General features: G+C 48.3%; 1 protein-coding gene across 1 annotated transcript in view; it reads right to left on the minus strand.

Moving 5' to 3' along the window:
- MLXIPL (MLX interacting protein like) overlaps positions 1–1,013 on the minus strand; it is a 60,806-nt gene extending 59,793 nt beyond the window's left edge. Inside the window, exon 1 of the mRNA XM_073315439.1 lies at positions 718–1,013. Coding sequence (XP_073171540.1) covers positions 718–1,013 — 296 coding nt within the window. The remainder of the gene's footprint in view (positions 1–717) is intronic.
- Positions 1,014–18,721: the final 17,708 nt, after the last annotated feature.

An 18,721-nucleotide genomic window follows, 5' to 3' on the forward strand; every position in this document is an offset into this window, starting at 1 on the left:
ACAGTAGAAACACTAGGGCTTTCTTTCCCCTGCCCCATGCTCAGACTCCAGCTGAGCTAGCGGGAGCCTCAGAGCCCAGTGTGAACGCTGGCTGAATTCAGTGCTGCGCAGAATTCACTCAGCTGTGCAGAGTGCAAGGCTGAAGCTTACTGCTCCAACCCAGAGCCACCAGGGCTCCATTCAGCCTCCTGCCCCAGGCACAGCTGAGGGCAGCCCTGAAATCTGCTGTACCCAGATTTCCACGGGTCCCTATGGAACTAGTGGCAGCCAGGCTGTAGTTGCCACAGCCATACCCTTTTCTGCCTCTGGAACGCTCCTCACTCACCTAGAATCTGCCCTAAGCCCAGGAGCCCTGTGGGGAGGTCCAGAGCTAGCAGAACCTGCTCTGCACTGGGCAGGGTGACCCTACTGCCCCTGGGGCATTCCCCAAGGGTCTGTGTGGCTGCTTTACAGGCATTAAGGAGCTGCAAAGGGCTTCAGGGTGACAGGGAATCTGGGCAGCCAAATGGGGCTTCCTGGGCCTTTGCTGTATCCTCTCTTTTGGTTAAGAGGGAGAAGGTCGGTGGGGGAAAATTCCTAAGCAGACTCCCTAGTCTGTCCCTCCTCCTCCGCAGCCCACGTATCCTGGGCCAGGAGGCTTATTCTGGGGGAGGGGGATCACTGATCCCAGGGGAGAGGGAAGCCAGGGGTCCCAGGCAAAAGGATCCTCAGACTTACCTGTAGGCCAGGCTCATGCACTCAAAGAGCCGGGTGAGGGTCAGGTCGATGGTGCGGGGATCAGCTGGCTCTGACTCAGTACCATGGTGGCGTCGGCGGGGCACCGAGTCGCTGTGCGGCGAGGAGACCATGAAGTGGCCACTGTGGATGACCTGTGAGTGGGACAGGGAGCCTGAGCCTGGCCCAGCACTGCCCAAGCCCAGACCCTCTGAGTCTGAATCAGAGTCAGAGTCAGGGCCTGACCCAACCTGCGGGTCTGGGAATGGTCCATGCAGCCCCACCTGTGTTCCAGCCATTGTGCCCAGTGTTGGTGGCAAGTAACCGCCTGCAAGTAAACCTGTCTGAGTACCTAGACAGCCCACATCACAGCAGCCCCACACATGCCAATTAGCATAATGTGTGCTCACCACACCCCCTGGTCAGCCTGTTGCTTCCACACCCTTTCTGTTGCTTGATCTGTCTCCTCTAAGACTCCCTGCTAAGCTTGCAGTTCCCCTGCTGTCTCCCAGTGAGTCCTATTTATAGGGTGTAACCCCCCCCCCCCGCCTCAGTGCTCAGCCTAGCTTCTTTACCCCAGCCATGCCCTTGGGTGGGGCTAGGGGTGGGCACAGGAGTTGAGCAGGGAGTTAACTCCTTATCTGCTGTATCTTGGGAAAAGGTGGGGCCTCTGGGTCACATTAGATTTTATTTCCTTAACAAGCTGCCTAAATTTAAAGGAGAAGCTGCTCCAGCTTCCTCCTGTTCCCAACCCCCCTAGCTGGGAAGCCAGAGAAAGGACTCACAAGCAGCAGGTCCTCACCCTGCTGCTAGAGAGCTCAGTCAGCTTTGTTTACCTTGGCTCAGTGGCTGCTCTGCCTGCGTGTGGAAGAAAAATACATGGTATTTACCTACCGCCTCTGTACTAATGTATCCCCCAACACTTCCCGGGGAACAAATACAGATTAAGGGACAAAAACAGAGGAGATTATAGCAACCAGGGTCCAGCTCAGCACAAAGCAGGGAACAACTCACTGAGCCATGCCCCAGGGCCCTGGAAACAGGGTGAGAACCTGCTTTAAATTGGCTTCTCCAGGGTCTTCCTCTGAGCCAAGGAGAGAGCAGGGGCAAAGATACAGACAGGGTCTCCCTGGGGACCTCTGAGGAGGCAAGGACTCAGAGAAAGATCGGTAGACCTAGTCCATTCAGGGCCTGAAAAGTTAAAACAAAAAAGTCTTTGAAAATCTCCCCCTAAGATGGATCCTACCTGCTTCTGGCTTTCAGCGGGAGTCAGGCAGCCAGCTCCATGGGTGCCGTTGAGAATCTCCCCCTTAGACCCAGGAGGGGTCTACAGGGCAGCCAATGAAGGTAGCAGTGGGCAGGCAGGACCCTCTGCCCAAGTCTCCATGCTCTGTGTTGGCTGTGGATGATGGTCTGCATAGGGGGAAGTCTAAAGGGAGTGCAGTGCTGTAGCCAGACCTCAACTGAATAATTAATATTAATGAGAAGAATTGCCCTAGCATCACATTGCTGCCAACAGAAAAACAGCTAACAGGAGTTTGGAGGAGTGTAGAGAGAGGGAGTGGGAGAGGTTTTCCTTCCAGGTTCAGCATCACATGTGATATCAAAATGGCCAGCAATGGAACAGATCCCTATGGAACAGAATTCTATGAGATGTTAAGAGTAACAAGAAGGGTTTATTCAGGTATGTTAGCAACAAGAAAGTAGTCAAGGAAAGCGTGGGCCCCTTACTGAATGAGGGAGGCAACCTAGGGACAGAGGATGTGGAAAAAGCTAATGTACTCAATGCTTTTTTGCCTCTGTCTTCACGAAGCTCAGCTCCCAGACTACTACACTGGGTAGCACAGCACTGGGAGGAGGTGACCAGCCTTCTGTGGAGAAAGAAGTGGTTCAGGACTAATTTAGAAAAGCTGGACGAGCACAAGTCCATGGGGCCGGACGAGTTGCATCCGAGAGTGCTAAAGGAGTTGGCGGCTGTGATTGCAGAGCCATTGGCCATTATCTTTGAAAACTCCTGGCGATCGGGGGAAGTCCCAGACGACTGGAAAAAGGCTAATGTAGTGCCAATCTTTAAGAAAGGGAAGGAGGATGATCCTGGGAACTACAGGCCAGTCAGCCTCACCTCAGTCCCTGGAAAAATCATGGAGCAGGTCCTCAAGGAATCAATTCTGAAGCACTTACATGAGAGGAAAGTGATCAGGAACAGTCAGCATGGATTCACAAAGAGCAAGTCATGCCTGACTAATTGCCTTCTATGACGAGATAATTGGCTCTGTGGATGTGGGGAAAACAGTGGATGTGTTGTTTCTTGACTTTGGCAAAGCTCTTGATACAGTCTCCCACAGTATTCTTGCCAGCAAGTTATAGTCCATTCATCCAGCCCATACTACTCTAAGGTGGATAGAAAGCTGGCTAGATCATCGGGCTCAACGGGTAGTGATCAATGGCTCCATGTCTAGTTGGCAGCCGGTATCAAGTTGGAGTGCCCCCAAGTGTTGGTCCTGGGGCTGGTTTTGTTCAATATCTTCATTAATACCTTCATCTGGAGGATGGCATGGACTGCACCCTCAGCAAGTTTGCAGATGACACTAAACTGGGAGGACAGGTAGATATGCTGGAGGGTAGGATACAGAGGGCCCTAGACAAATTAGAGGATTGGGCCAAAAGAAATCTGAGGTTCAACAAGGACAAGTGCAGAGTTCTGCATTTAGGAAGGAAGAATCCCATGCACTGCTACAGACTAGGGACCAAATGGCTCGGCAGCAGTTCTGCAGAAGAGGACCTAGGGGCTACAGTGGATGAGAAGCTGGGTAGGAGTCAACAATTTGCCCTTGTTGTCAAGAAGGCCAATGGCATTTTGGGATGTATAAGTAGGGGCATTGCAAGCAGATTGATCATTCCCCTCTATTCCACATTGGTGAGGCCTCATCTGGAGTACTGTGTCCAGTGTTGGGCCCAACACTACAAGGAGGATGTGGAAAAATTGGAAAGCATCCAGCAGAGGACAAAAAAAGTGTTTAGGGGACTGGAACACATGACATATGAGGAGAGGCTGAGGGAACTGGGATTGTTTAGTCTGCAGAAGAGAAGAATGAGGGGGGGGATCTGATAGCTGCTTTCAACTTCCTGAAATGGGGTTCCAAAGAGGATGGATCTAGACTGTTCTCAGTGGAAGCAGATGACAAAACAAGGAGTAATGGTCTCAAGTTGCAGCGGGGGAGGTTTAGGTTGGATATTAGGAAAAACTTTTTCACTGGGAGGGTGGTGAAACACTGGAATGCGTTACCTAGGGAGGTGGTGGAATCTCCTTCCTTAGAAGTTTTTAAGGTTAGGTTTGACAGAGCCCTGATTTAGCTGGGGATTGGTCCTGCTTTGAGCATAGGGCTGGACTAGATGGCCTCCTGAGGTCCCTTCCAACCCTGATATTCTATGATTCTCTGTGCCTGCCATGCTTTCTTTCCTGTGCATGAAATGCAAGCTGGTGGCTGTCAAGGTTCCTCCCCCACTCTGAACTCTAGGGTACAGATGTGGGGACCTGCATGAAAAACCTCCTAAGCTTATCTTTACCAGCTTAGGTCAAAACTTCCCCAAGGTACAAAATATTCCACCCGTTGTCCTTGGATTGGCCGCTACCACCACCAAACTAATACTGGTTACTGGGGAAGAGCTGTTTGGACGCGTCTTTCCCCCCAAAATACTTCCCAAAACCTTGCACCCCACTTCCTGGACCAGGTTTGGTAAAAAGCCTCACCAATTTGTCTAGGTGACTACAGACCCAGACCCTTGGATCTTAAGAACAATGAAAAATCCTCCCAACACTTGCACCCCCCCTTTCCTGGGAAATGTTGGATAAAAAGCCTCACCAATTTGCATAGGTGACCACAGACCCAAACCCTTGGATCTGAGAACAATGAAAAAGCATTCAGTTTTCTTACAAGACAACTTTTAATAAAAATAGAAGTAAATAGAAATAAAGAAATCCCCCCTGTAAAATCAGGATGGTAGATATCTTACAGGGTAATTAGATTCAAAAACATAGAGAACCCCTCTAGGCAAAACCTTAAGTTACAAAAAAAAGATACACAGACAGAAATAGTTATTCTATTCAGCACAATTCTTTTCTCAGCCATTTAAAGAAATCATAATCTAAGACATACCTAGCTAGATTACTTACTAAAAGTTCTAAGACTCCATTCCTGGTCTATCCCCGGCAGAAACCAGCATATCGACAGACCCACAGACCCCTTGTTTCTCTCCCTCCTCCCAGCTTTTGAAAGTATCTTGTCTCCTCATTGGTCATTTTGGTCAGGTGCCAGCGAGGTTACCTTTAGCTTCTTAACCCTTTACATGTGAGAGGAGCTTTCCCCTGGCCAGGAGGGATTTCAAAGGGGTTTACCCTTCCCTTTATATTTATGACACGCCCCCCCAAATCTCAGCTAGGGGGGAACACTGGCTGGGATTTCTTCCTGGAGCTCTAGGAAAAACAGAGTTAAGAAGACACATGCATCTCTAAATATACTACCAAGTACATAAAGACTAACAATATTTTCCACATCTCAAGGACGATTTTAACCAGTTGATTCTGGGAAACTTCCACGGGAGAGTGCATCAGCCACTTTGTTAGGAGCTCCTGAGATGTGTTGGATGTCGAAATCAATCTTGGAGAGCTAAACTCCACCGAAGAAGTTTTTTGTTAGTTTCCTTGACGGTGTGAAGCCACTTCAGTGCAGCATGGTCGGTTTGCAGGTAGAAACGCCGTCCCCAAACATATGGGCGTAGCTTTTCCAGAGCGTAAACAATGGCGTAACATTCTTTTTCAGTGACTGACCAGTTGCTTTCCCTCTCAGACAGTTTTTTGCTGAAAAAAACACTACAGGGTGGAATTCTTGATCAGGTCCTTTCTGCATTAAAACTGCTCCCACACCACGCTCGGATGCATCTGTGGTTACTAGGAACGGTTTGTCAAAGTCTGGGGCCCTTAGGACAGGGTCAGACATGAGTGTCACTTTAAGCTTGTTAAAGGCCTTCTGACACTTTCCGGTCCACTGAACAGCATTTGGCTGTTTCTTTTTGGTTAGGTCTGTCAGTGGGGCAGCGATTTGGCTGTAGTGCGGTACAAATAGTCTGTAATAACCGGCCAAGCCTAAGAAGGATTGAACCTGTTTCTTTGACTTTGGGACAGGCCACTTTTGGATAGCATCCACTTTGGCCTGTAGGGGGCTGATAGTTCCTTGACCCACCTGGTGTCCAAGGTAAGTCACTCTGTTTAGGCCTATTTGACACTTCTTAGCCTTAACAGTTAGTCCTGCCTCCCTTATGTGCTCAAGGACTTTGTGTAGATGTTCCAGGTGGTCTGCCCAGAAATCCGAAAATATGGCCACATCGTCAAGGTAGGCGACTGCATATTCTCCTAATCCCGCTAGGAGACCATCTACAAGTCTTTGGAAAGTGGCGGGTGCATTTCGCAGCCCGAAAGGGAGTACATTAAATTCATACAGCCCGAGATGTGTGGTGAAGGCTGACCTTTCCTTGGCAGATTCATTTAGCGGTACCTGCCAGTACCCCTTGGTTAAGTCCAAGGTAGAGATGAACTGGGCCCGTCCCAGTTTCTCTAATCGTTCATCAGTGCGTGGCATTGGATAGTTGTCTGGGCGAGTTACAGCATTTAGCTTACGGTAGTCCACGCAAAAACGTATTTCCCCATCTGGTTTGGGAACTAGAACTACTGGAGATGCCCATGCACTTTCAGAGGGGCGGATTACACCCATCTGTAACATATCCTGGATCTCCCGTTCTATAGCAGTTTTAGCTTGAGGAGACACCCGGTAAGGTTGGACCCTAATTGGGTGAGCATTACCTGTGTCAATGGAGTGGTATGCCCGTTCAGTCAGTCCTGGGGTGGCTGAGAACGTTGGCGCGTAGCTAGTGCACAGCTCCTGGATCTGCTGTCGCTGCAGACGCCCAAGGGTCATGGAGAGGTTCACCTCTTCCACACCACCACCACATTTCCCTTCGTAGTAGACACCTTCAGGCCACTCAGCGTCGTCTCCTCCCTGGGCTGTAAACTGACAAACCTTTAATTCTCTGGAATAAAAGGGCTTTAGAGAATTAATATGGTACACCTTAGGCTTTCGGTTGGAGGTGGGGAATGCTATGAGATAATTAACAGCTCCCAGGCGCTCCTGGACCGTGAATGGCCCTTCCCACGATGCTTCCATTTTATGGGCCTGGAGCGCCTTTAAGACCATGACCTGTCTCCTACTTTGAAGGAACGCTCTCTGGCATGTTTATCATACCAGGCTTTTTGCTCTTTTTGAGCATCCTGTGAGTTTTCTCTAGCAAGGGCTAAAGAGGTTCGAAGGGTGTTTTGTAGGTTGGTTACAAAGTCCAGAATGTTAGTTCCTGGAGAAGGTGTAAATCCCTCCCATTGCTGCTTCACCAACTGCAATGGCCCCTTAACCTCACGGCCATATACAAGTTCAAATGGGGAAAACCCTAAACTGGGATGTGGTACAGCTCTGTAGGCAAAGAGCAACTGCTGCAACACTAGGTCCCAATCATTGGCATGCTCATTTACAAAGTTACATATCATGGCCCCCAAAGTTCCATTAAACTTCCCCACCATGCCATTTGTTTGATGGTGGTAAAGAGTGGCAACCAAGTGATTTACCCCATGAGCTTCCCAAAGGTTTTTCATAGTTCCTGCCAGGGAATTAGTCCCTGCATCTGTGAGGATGTCGGAGGGCCAACCTACCCTGGCAAAAATGTCTGCTAGTGCCTGGCACACACTTTTAGCCCTGGTGTTGCTTAGAGCTACTGCTTCCGGCCATCGGGTGGCAAAATCCATGAAAGTCAGTATGTACTGCTTTCCTCTGGCTGTCTTTTTCGGAAAAGGACCCAGAATATCCACAGATACTCGCTGAAATGGAACTTCAATGATGGGGAGTGGCTGGAGAGGGGCTTTGACCTGGTCTTGGGGTTTCCCCACTCTTTGGCACACCTCACAAGACTGGACATAGGTAGAAACATCCTTGCCCATTCCCTCCCAGTGGAATGACCCCCCCAAACGGTCTTTGGTCCTGTTCACCCCAGCATGGCCACTAGGGTGATCGTGGGCTAAGCTCAAGAGCTTGGCCCGGTATTTAGTTGGAACTACCAACTGTCTCTGAGGATGCCAGTCTTCCTGGTGTCCCCCAGAAAGAGTTTCCTTGTATAAAAGTCCTCTTTCTACAACAAACCTGGATCGATTAGAAGAGCTGAGAGGCGGTGAGTTGCTCCGTGCCGCCGTCCAAGCTCTCTGGAGGCTTTCATCTGCTTCCTGTTCGGTCTGGAACTGTTCCCTTGATGCTGGAGACATCAGTCCCTCATTGGATTGTGGACCTAGGCTTGGTCCCTCTGGAAGCGATATAGGGGATGGAGCTGTTTCTGTTGACTGTGAACCGCTCTCCGCTGGTGCACTATGTTGGGATTCAGGCTCCGGCTGAGCCTCTTGTGTAGGGTTATCGGCTGCTGCCAGTTCAGGTTCGGTGGGGCCCTCTGGTGTTGTGGTTGCAAGTACTGGATTCAGTGCTGACACGGGGTCTGGTGTTGGTTGTTCGGCTGGTTCCGGTTCTGGGACTGGTTCCGTCTGGGTCTCTGGGACTGGATCCACTACTGCTGTTGCAGACATTGGCCTGGGGTCCGGGTCCATCACCTCTGACCGGGTCCTGATAGAAGTTTCCGGAACAGAGCTAGGCCTCACAGCTTGTTTAGCCTGGCTGCGGGTGACCGTTCCCACCCTCTTGGCCTGCTTCACATGATTGGCCAAGTCTTCCCCCAACAGCATGGGGATGGGATAATCATCATAGACTGCAAAAGTCCCCATTCCTGACCAGCCCTTGTACTGGACAGGCAACTTGGCTGTAGGCAAATTGAAAGAGTTGGACTTGAAGGGTTGAATCGTCACTTGGATCTCTGGGTTGATTAAATTGGGGTCCACTAAGGAAGCATGGATAGCTGACACTTGTGCTCCGGTGTCCCTCCACGCGGTGACCTTCTTCCCGCCCACACTCACAGTTTCCGTCCGCTCCAAGGGTATCTGGGAGGTATCTGGGCCTGTGGACCTCTGGTGTGATTCCGGTGCAATGAACTGTAATCTGTTGGGGTTCTTGGGGCAGTTGGCCTTTACATGCCCCAGCTCGTTACATTTAAAACATTGTCCAGTTGACAGGTCACTGGGGTGAGGAGGGTTGCTGGAGAACGGGGTGGTGGGACGATAAGGGGTCTGGAGGGCTCTTTGGGAGGTAGGTGGGGCTTTGGGCGGCCCCTGGTAATAGGATGTGGTCTGGGGTGGTCCCTTCTGGTCTCCACTCCAACTGCGACCAGTTTTCTTCTTCTTCTCTGCCACCTCCACCCATCTGGCTCCAATCTCTCCTGCCTCGATTACAGTTTTGGGTTTCCCATCTAGGATGTATCTTTCTATTTCCTCAGGAACACCCTCTAAGAATTGTTCCATTTGCATTAGGAAGGGCAAATTTACTGGAGATTCAACACTTGCTCCTGATATCCAGGCATCCCAATGTGGTAGGCATGTCGGGTAGATGACATGTCTGGTTTCCACCTTAGGGCTCTGAACCTCCGACGAGACTGCTCGGGTATTATCCCCATTCTGACTCTCGCCTTGGATTTAAACAGTTCATACTTGTTCATGTGTTCTTTAGGCATTTCAGCTGCCACCTCAGCTAAGGGTCCACTGAGCTGCGGCCTCAGCTCTACCATGTATTGGTCAGTAGAGATGTTGTACCCAAGGCAGGCCCTTTCGAAGTTTTCTAGGAAGGCCTCAGTATCATCGCCTGCCTTGTAGGTGGGGAACTTTCTGGGATGGGAAGTGGTACTTGGAGAAGGATTACTAGGGTTTGTTGGGATATTCTGCTGAGCCTTTATCTTCTCCATCTCCTCCACATACTTCCTCTCTTTTTCCTTCTCCTCCAGTTCTTTGTCCCTTGCTTCCATAGCTCTCCTGTGAGCAGCCGCTTGGTGTTGTTCTGCTTCTCTCGCTGCCTCCCTTTCTTGTTCCTTCTTCAGCTGCATGAGTTCTATCTGTCTTTCATGTTCCCTTTGTCTTTCCTCAGCCTGAAATTTGGCTAATTCGAGCTGTAGTCGAGCCGCGAATTTTGTCATTCTAACCTCTCTGTTTTTAACTAACTTTACACCCGAGGTTTAGAAATAAACAAACAAAACTTGGCTGTAAAATTTTGCTGTGCTGGAATAGAATACCTATTCTCTGATAGTGATTGTCAGCTTACAGAAAAAGACAATTCCCTTGTCTCTGCTCTGGGCCCAAATTAAAGCAAAAAACCTCCAACTACTTGGAAACCTGCTTACCCAGCCCAAAGAAAAAGCAAATGGGTAGAACACACCCCCCCTATTTACTTTTAGGAAGAAAAGAAAAAAAAACCTCTGGGTTGGAAGACTGTGAATTTCCCTGCAGGAGTTAAGTACCCTGCCTCCAGGCAAAGAAAACCTGCAATTCACAAAGATAATCCCCTTTTGTCTCTGCTTGGCCACAAAGCAGAGAAAAAACGAGCTGCTTTCAGTTTCAGCTGCTTTCTGGACTTCCTTTCCAAAGGAAAAAAAAATTCCTTTTTAAAATCTGTATTTCTAGTTCAAAAAATCTCAACTGGATCTCAAAATGATTTCAGGTTAATCCCACCACTATGCCACCATGTCAAGGTTCCTCCCCCACTCTGAACTCTAGGGTACAGATGTGGGGACCTGCATGAAAAACCTCCTAAGCTTATCTTTACCAGCTTAGGTCAAAACTTCCCCAAGGTACAAAATATTCCACCCGTTGTCCTTGGACTGGCTGCTACCACCACCAAACTAATACTGGTTACTGGGGAAGAGCTGTTTGGACGCGTCCTTCCCCCCAAAACACTTCCCAAAACCTTGCACCCCACTTCCTGGACAAGGTTTGGTAAAAAGCCTCACCAATTTGCATAGGTGACCACAGACCCAAACCCTTGGATCTGAGAACAATGAAAAAGCATTCAGTTTCTTACAAGAAGACTTTTAATAAAAATAGAAGTAAATAGAAATAAAGAAATCCCCCCTGTAAAATCAGGATGGTAGATACCTTACAGGGTAATTAGATTCAAAACATTGAGAATCCCTCTAGGCAAAACCTTAAGTTACAAAAAAGATACACAGACAGAAATAGTTATTCTATTCAGCACAATTCTTTTCTCAGCCATTTAAAGAAATCATAATCTAACACGTACCTAGCTAGATTACTTACTAAAAGTTCTAAGACTCCATTCCTGGTCTATCCCTGACAAAGACCAGCATATAGACAGACCCCTTGTTTCTCTCCCTCCTCCCAGCTTTTGAAAGTATCTTGTCTCCTCATTGGTCATTTTGGTCAGGTGCCAGCGAGGTTACCTTTAGCTTCTTAACCCTTTACAGGTGAGAGGAGCTTTCCCCTGGCCAGGAAGGATTTCAAAGGGGTTTACCCTTCCCTTTATATTTATGACAGGCACACTACTGACTGGTCTTGTCAGCTCCTAATGTTTTTGGAGACTGGGCTGCAAGTATCAGAGCTGAGCGATATGTTGGACAGATCAGGAACAGCCCTTGGCTGCTGATGTGGATAGGGCGGCCAAGAGGGAGGTTCTTCTCCAGAATGAACGGCCCGTGTAGACGGCACGTGTGGTGATGATGATGGCACTACTGTTAAGAAGCCATCAGAAGGGATGGTCTGTGTGGCCCCGAGGTGCTGGGAGGAAGATGGCTAATGTAGTGCCAATCTTTAAAAAAGGGAAGAAGGAGGATCCTGGGAACTACAGGCCAGTCAGCCTCACCTCAGTCCCTGGAAAAATCATGGAGCAGGTCCTCAAAGAATCAATCCTGAAGCACTTGCATGAGAGGAAAGTGATCAGAAACAGCCAGCATGGATTCACCAAGGGAAGGTCATGCCTGACTAATCTAATCGCCTTCTATGATGAGATTACTGGTTCTGTGGATGAAGGGAAAGCAGTGGATGTATTGTTTCTTGACTTTAGCAAAGCTTTTGACATGGTCTCCCACAGTATTCTTGTCAGCATGTTAAGGCAGTATGGGCTGGATGAATGCACTATAAGGTGGGTAGAAAGCTGGCTAGATTGTCGGGCTCAACGGGTAGTGATCAATGGCTCCATGTCTAGTTGGCAGCCGGTATCAAGTGGAGTGCCCCAAGGGTCGGTCCTGGGGCCGGTTTTGTTCAATATCTTCATAAATGATCTGGAGGATGGTGTGGATTGCACTCTCAGCAAAATTGCAGATGATACTAAACTGGGAGGAGTGGTAGATACACTGGAGGGGAGGGATAGGATACAGAAGGACCTAGACAAATTGGAGGATTGGGCCAAAAGAAATCTGATGAGGTTCAATAAGGAGAAGTGCAGGGTTCTGCACTTAGGACGGAAGAACCCAATGCACAGCTACAGACTAGGGACCGAATGGCTAGGCAGCAGTTCTGCGGAAAAGGACCTAGGGGTGACAGTGGACGAGAAGCTGGATATGAGTCAGCAGTGTGCCCTTGTTGCCAAGAAGGCCAATGGCATTTTGGGATGTATAAGTAGGGGCATAGCGAGCAGATCGAGGGACGTGATCGTTCCCCTCTATTCGACATTGGTGAGGCCTCATCTGGAGTACTGTGTCCAGTTTTGGGCCCCACACTTCAAGAAGGATGTGGATAAATTGGAGAGAGTCCAGCGAAGGGCAACAAAAATGATTAGGGGACTGGAACACATGACTTATGAGGAGAGGCTGAGGGAGCTGGGATTGTTTAGCCTGCAGAAGAGAAGAATGAGGGGGGATTTGATAGCTGCTTTCAACTACCTGAAAGGGGGTTCCAAAGAGGATGGCTCTAGACTGTTCTCAATGGTAGCAGATGACAGAACGAGGAGTAATGGTCTCAAGTTGCAGTGGGGGAGGTTTAGATTGGATATTAGGAAAAACTTTTTCACTAAGAGGGTGGTGAAACACTGGAATGCGTTACCTAGGGAGGTGGTGGAATCTCCTTCCTTAGAGGTTTTTAAGGTCAGGCTTGACAAAGCCCTGGCTGGGATGATTTAACTGGGAATTGGTCGTGCTTCGAGCAGGGGGTTGGACTAGATGACCTTCTGGGGTCCCTTCCAACCCTGATATTCTATGATTCTATGATTCTATGGTGGTGGCCACTGCTTGTGTCCTGCTGGAGGCACAGCTCGCTGAGAAGCACTGTTAAAAAAATCCACAATGTCCTCGGCTGTCTCCTCCTTGCTCTCAGTCTTTACTAATTGGGGCTATAAAGGAGCTGAGGAGGTTGATGAGGTAGTTTGGATAGGGGGACATCAGGATGCCTTGCATTTAGTTTTTAAATCCTGCACTTGGGTTTTTAACTTTTCCTGGGAGTCCTTTAGACTACGCACTCAAGACTCATGGAGTCTCTTTGTGGCTTCCTGCCACCAATAGACAAATTGTTCCCACTGTATGTCAGGGATTTTTGGTAATTCAAGAGCTCCTCTGAGATGTATGATCTTATCTAAATTGAGGTTACCTTTTAGCGGAAATTGTTTTGATGGATTATCATGCGTGTAAAAATTCCAGTTATCTAGATACTTACAAGTCCTAGGACCATAATGCCCGTACATGTAGTACACATGGGTGCCTTTCAGTGGTGTGGGAATATTCTTAGACTGATCACTACTCATTTTTCAGGCACTCAGGGAATGCTCACTGGGCCACGGGGTTCGGCTGACTTCCCTTGCTTTCAGAACTCCCACATGGGGTAGTCTTGGGGCGGCTGAAGTCAGCTTAAGTCCCAGACCTGGTCAACAAATAAGTAAGGGAAGACTTTTGCTTTCTTGTGCTCTGGGGAAAGGGTCTACTGGGTCACAGGGTTCCACCGTTCAGCAGCTTGAGTCCGAGACCTGGTCAGCAGACTTGACAAGGGAAATCTTCTGCTGGGTCAGAAGATTCGGCTGACTCCTCCTGCATGGGGTAGTTCTGGGGCAGCTGGAGTCAGCTTAAGTCTTTAGACCTGGTCAGCGGCATTCACTCCTCACTCATTCACTCAGTCTTATTCATTCCTCCCATACCTGCATGCATCTCATTTAACCATAACCTTAATTCCTTACGTCCAGATTTATCACAACCCTTTCCTTATGTGAGGCAGCAATCTGCTCAGCACCGATATGCAGCTGCAACATGTCCCTTATTTGAGACAGCAATCTCCTGAGCACCGCTTTGCATCTGACCTTGTTGCAAATCAATAAGTTCGCATGGCGTAAGCCCAAGAGAGACAGACACCCCCACGGGCAGTCCTCCTCTGAACCCCATTAGAGATTTCAAAGGGTCTCTTACCGCTTGTCTGGTGCCTTGGGGTTCAAAGAGGAACGGTCTGTAGTGATTGCCGCTGTCTCAGGCGGGTGTTGCCATCCGAGTCACGGCACCAAATTGTGGAAGAAAACCAGTCCTCACTCTGCGTTTGTTAGCAACAAGTCAGAGACAGTTTGTTATGAGCAATTGCAAGGGAAGACTGTGGTCAGACAGGGGGGTCCCCTGACCTTAGGCAGATCTTCCCCCCTACAAGCAGTATAAGACAAGTATTTATACTTTCCCATTACATACATCAACGGCTAATGGTCATCCTTCGTTTATACAAATTCCCTCCAGACACTACCTTATCTTAAGGTTTCTGCTTAAGTCAGCATCTCATCCTTATCAACTAAAAGCAATGGTACCAGCATCTCTTATAACTCTCGCGTTGTTAGGGTTAGGGTTTCCTGTCACTCTATCCTTAAATTGACTAAGACATCTACCCCCAGATCCTCTAGTTTTGTTTTTTTCTTTTTCTGCTTCCACATCAAGAAGTCAAATACAGTCCCCTTTAAGCATTCCGACTCTTGATCCCCATCTAGACAGCCAAGTCTAATAGAGTGAGTGGTTACTGAAAACCAGATTCCTCTTATGTTCAGTCCACCAGTCCTAAATAACCAGACGCTGATCCCCAGCTCAATGTGCATCTGAGATCTTACCTAATAATCACACAGATGTCAACCCTTTAGTAACCAAAACTAGAAAGAAACAGAAAGAAGAGAGTTGCAGTGGTTAATAGATCAATATACATACAGTTATGGGGAAAGTCCTTAGGTCAGTTTCACAGCAGAGATCATAGAATCATAGAATCATAGAATACCAGGGTTGGAAGGAACCCCAGAAGGTCATCTAGTCCAACCCCCTGCTCAAAGCAGGACCAATTCCCAGTTAAATCATCCCAGCCAGGGCTTTGTCAAGCCTGACCTTAAAAACCTCTAAGGAAGGAGATTCCACCACCTCCCTAGGTAACGCATTCCAGTGTTTCACCACCCTCTTAGTGAAAAAGTTTTTCCTAATATCCAATCTAAACCTCCCCCACTGCAACTTGAGACCATTACTCCTCGTTCTGTCATCTGCTACCATTGAGAACAGTCTAGAGCCATCCTCTTTGGAACCCCCTTTCAGGTAGTTGAAAGCAGCTATCAAATCCCCCCTCATTCTTCTCTTCTGCAGGCTAAACAATCCCAGCTCCCTCAGCCTCTCCTCATAAGTCATGTGTTCCAGTCCCCTAATCATTTTTGTTGCCCTTCGCTGGACTCTCTCCAATTTATCCACATCCTTCTTGAAGTGTGGGGCCCAAAACTGGACACAGTACTCCAGATGAGGCCTCACCAATGTCGAATAGAGGGGAACGATCACGTCCCTCGATCTGCTCGCTATGCCCCTACTTATACATCCCAAAATGCCATTGGCCTTCTTGGCAACAAGGGCACACTGCTGACTCATATCCAGCTTCTCGTCCACTGTCACCCCTAGGTCCTTTTCCGCAGAACTGCTGCCTATCCATTCGGTCCCTAGTCTGTAGCTGTGCATTGGGTTCTTCCGTCCTAAGTGCAGGACCCTGCACTTCTCCTTATTGAACCTCATCAGATTTCTTTTGGCCCAATCCTCCAATTTGTCTAGGTCTTTCTGTATCCTATCTCTCCCCTCCAGCGTATCTACAACTCCTCCCAGTTTAGTATCATCCGCAAATTTGCTGAGAGTGCAATCCACACCATCCTCCAGATCATTTATGAAGATATTGAACAAAACCGGCCCCAGGACCGACCCTTGGGGTACTCCACTTGATACCGGCTGCCAACTAGATATGGAGCCATTGATCACTACCCGTTGAGCCCGACAATCTAGCCAGCTTTCTACCCACCTTGTAGTGCATTCATCCAGCCCATACTTCCTTAACTTGCTGACAAGAATACTGTGGGAGACCGTGTCAAAAGCTTTGCTAAAGTCAAGAAACAATACATCCACTGCTTTCCCTTCATCCACAGAACCAGTAATTTCATCATAAAAGGCGATTAGATTAGTCAGGCATGACCTTCCCTTGGTGAATCCATGCTGGCTGTTCCTGATCACTTTCCTCTCATGCAAGTGCTTCAGGATTGATTCTTTGAGGACCTGCTCCATGATTTTTCCAGGGACTGAAGTGAGGCTGACTGGCCTGTAGTTCCCAGGATCCTCCTTCTTCCCTTTTTTAAAGATTGGCACTATATTAGCCTTTTTCCAGTCATCCGGGACTTCCCCGGTTCGCCACGAGTTTTCAAAGATAATGGCCAATGGCTCTGCAATCACAGCCGCCAATTCCTTCAGCACTCTCGGATGCAACTCATCCGGCCCCATGGACTTGTGCATGTCCAGCTTTTCTAAATAGTCCCTAACCACCTCTATCTCCACAGAGGGCTGGCCATCTCTTCCCCATTTTGTGATGCCCAGCATAGCAGTCTGGGAGCTGACCTTGTTAGTGAAAACAGAGGCAAAAAAAGCATTGAGTACATTAGCTTTTTCCACATCCTCTGTCACTAGGTTGCCTCCCTCATTCAGTAAGGGGCCCACACATTCCTTGGCTTTCTTCTTGTTGCCAACATACCTGAAGAAACCCTTCTTGTTACTCTTGACATCTCTGGCTAGCTGCAGCTCCAGGAGCGATTTGGCCCTCCTGATAACATTCCTACATGCCCGAGCAATATTTTTATACTCTTCCCTGGTCATATGTCCAACCTTCCACGTCTTGTAAGCTTCTTTTTTATGTTTAAGATCCGCTAGGATTTCACCATTAAGCCAAGCTGGTCACCTGCCATATTTACTATTCTTTCGACTCATTGGGATAGTTTGTCCCTGTAACCTTAACAGGGATTTCTTGAAATACAGCCAGCTCTCCTGGACTCCTTTCCCCTTCATGTTAGTCCCCCAGGGGATCCTGGCCATCCGTTCCCTGAGGGAGTCGAAGTCTGCTTTCCTGAAGTCCAGGGTCCGTATCCTGCTGCTTACCTTTCTTCCCTGCGTCAGGATCCTGAACTCAACCAACTCATGGTCACTGCCTCCCAGATTCCCATCCACTTTTGCTTCCCCCACTAATTCTACCCGGTTTGTGAGCAGCAGGTCAAGAAAAGCGCCCCCCCTAGTTGGCTCCTCTAGCACTTGCGCCAGGAAATTGTCCCCTATGCTTTCCAAAAACTTCCTGGATTGTCTATGCACCGCTGTATTGCTCTCCCAGCAGATATCAGGAAAATTAAAGTCACCCATGAGAATCAGGGCATGCGATCTAGTAGCTTCCGTGAGCTGCCGGAAGAAAGCCTCATCTACTTCATCCCCCTGGTCCGGTGGTCTATAGCAGACTCCCACCACTACATCACTCTTGTTGCACACACTTCTAAACTTAATCCAGAGACACTCAGGTTTTTCTGCAGTTTCGTACCAGAGCTCTGAGCAGTCATACTGCTCCCTTACATACAGTGCTACTCCCCCACCTTTTCTGCCCTGCCTGTCCTTCCTGAACAGTTTATAACCATCCATGACAGTACTCCAGTCATGTGAGTTATCCCACCAAGTCTCTGTTATTCCGATCACGTCATAGTTCCTTGACATCACCAGGACCTCCAGTTCTCCCTGCTTGTTTCCAAGGCTTTGTGCATTTGTATATAAGCACTTGAGATAACCTGTTGATCGCCCCTCATTGCCAGTATGAGGCAGGAGCCCTCCCCTCACAGACATTCCTGCCTGTGCTTCCTCCCGGTATCCCGCTTTCCCGCTTACCTCAGGGCTTTGGTCTCCTTCCCCAGGTGAACCTAGTTTAAAGCCCTCCTCACTAGGTTAGCCAGCCTGCTGGCAAAGATGCTCTTCCCTCTCTTCATAAGATGGAGCCCGTCTCTGCCCAGCACTCCTCCTTCATGGAACACCATCCCATGGTCAAAGAAACCAAAGCCTTCTCTCCGACACCACCTGCGTAGCCATTCGTTGACTTCCACGATTCGACGCTCCCTACCTAGGCCTTTTCCTTCCACGGGGAGGATGGACGAGAACACCACTTGCGCCTCCAACTCCTTTATCCTTCTTCCTAGAGATGGCAAGGCTACTGATTTATAACATCTCTCTGGAATCAATTTAAAAGGTTATACTCCAATAGGCAGTCCAAGTGTAGAGTTTGTTCAGATTCTTTCATGAGAATCCCAGGGTAAATCCAGAGTAAACCTGGAGACCTCAGTCTTGTGGCTTAGAGCATCCCTCTCAAAGTTTAAGCAGACCTGAGATAAAAGGAATCAGGCCCTGGGCTTTTTCTGTATAGTTTTCTAGCAAGCTGCTAAGCCTCTTGACAGCAATTGTCACAGCAGTACTTTCCTGGATGAAGAATAGGCAGCACATATTGCTGCTTAGAAGCTAAACTTTTATTTCCTATGCATATACAGATAAACTAGTGGCATTCATTTACATCAGGCAACTAGCCATTCAAACTATCAAGACAGTTGATTTTGCCTAGATAATTAAGCTGAAGACAAAGTGAATTATATTATTGATTCCTACAGTATCTTACACCTTTGATCTTAAGGTTAACTGAACCATCCACATGCATAATATAATGCCATTAAGACATGAAAGGGAATTAGATTCTATAAGCTGATCTGGTTACATTGTTGAA

The sequence above is a fragment of the Lepidochelys kempii genome, chromosome 17 (genome assembly GCF_965140265.1).
Source record: "Lepidochelys kempii isolate rLepKem1 chromosome 17, rLepKem1.hap2, whole genome shotgun sequence".
NCBI classification, from domain to species: domain Eukaryota; kingdom Metazoa; phylum Chordata; order Testudines; family Cheloniidae; genus Lepidochelys; species Lepidochelys kempii.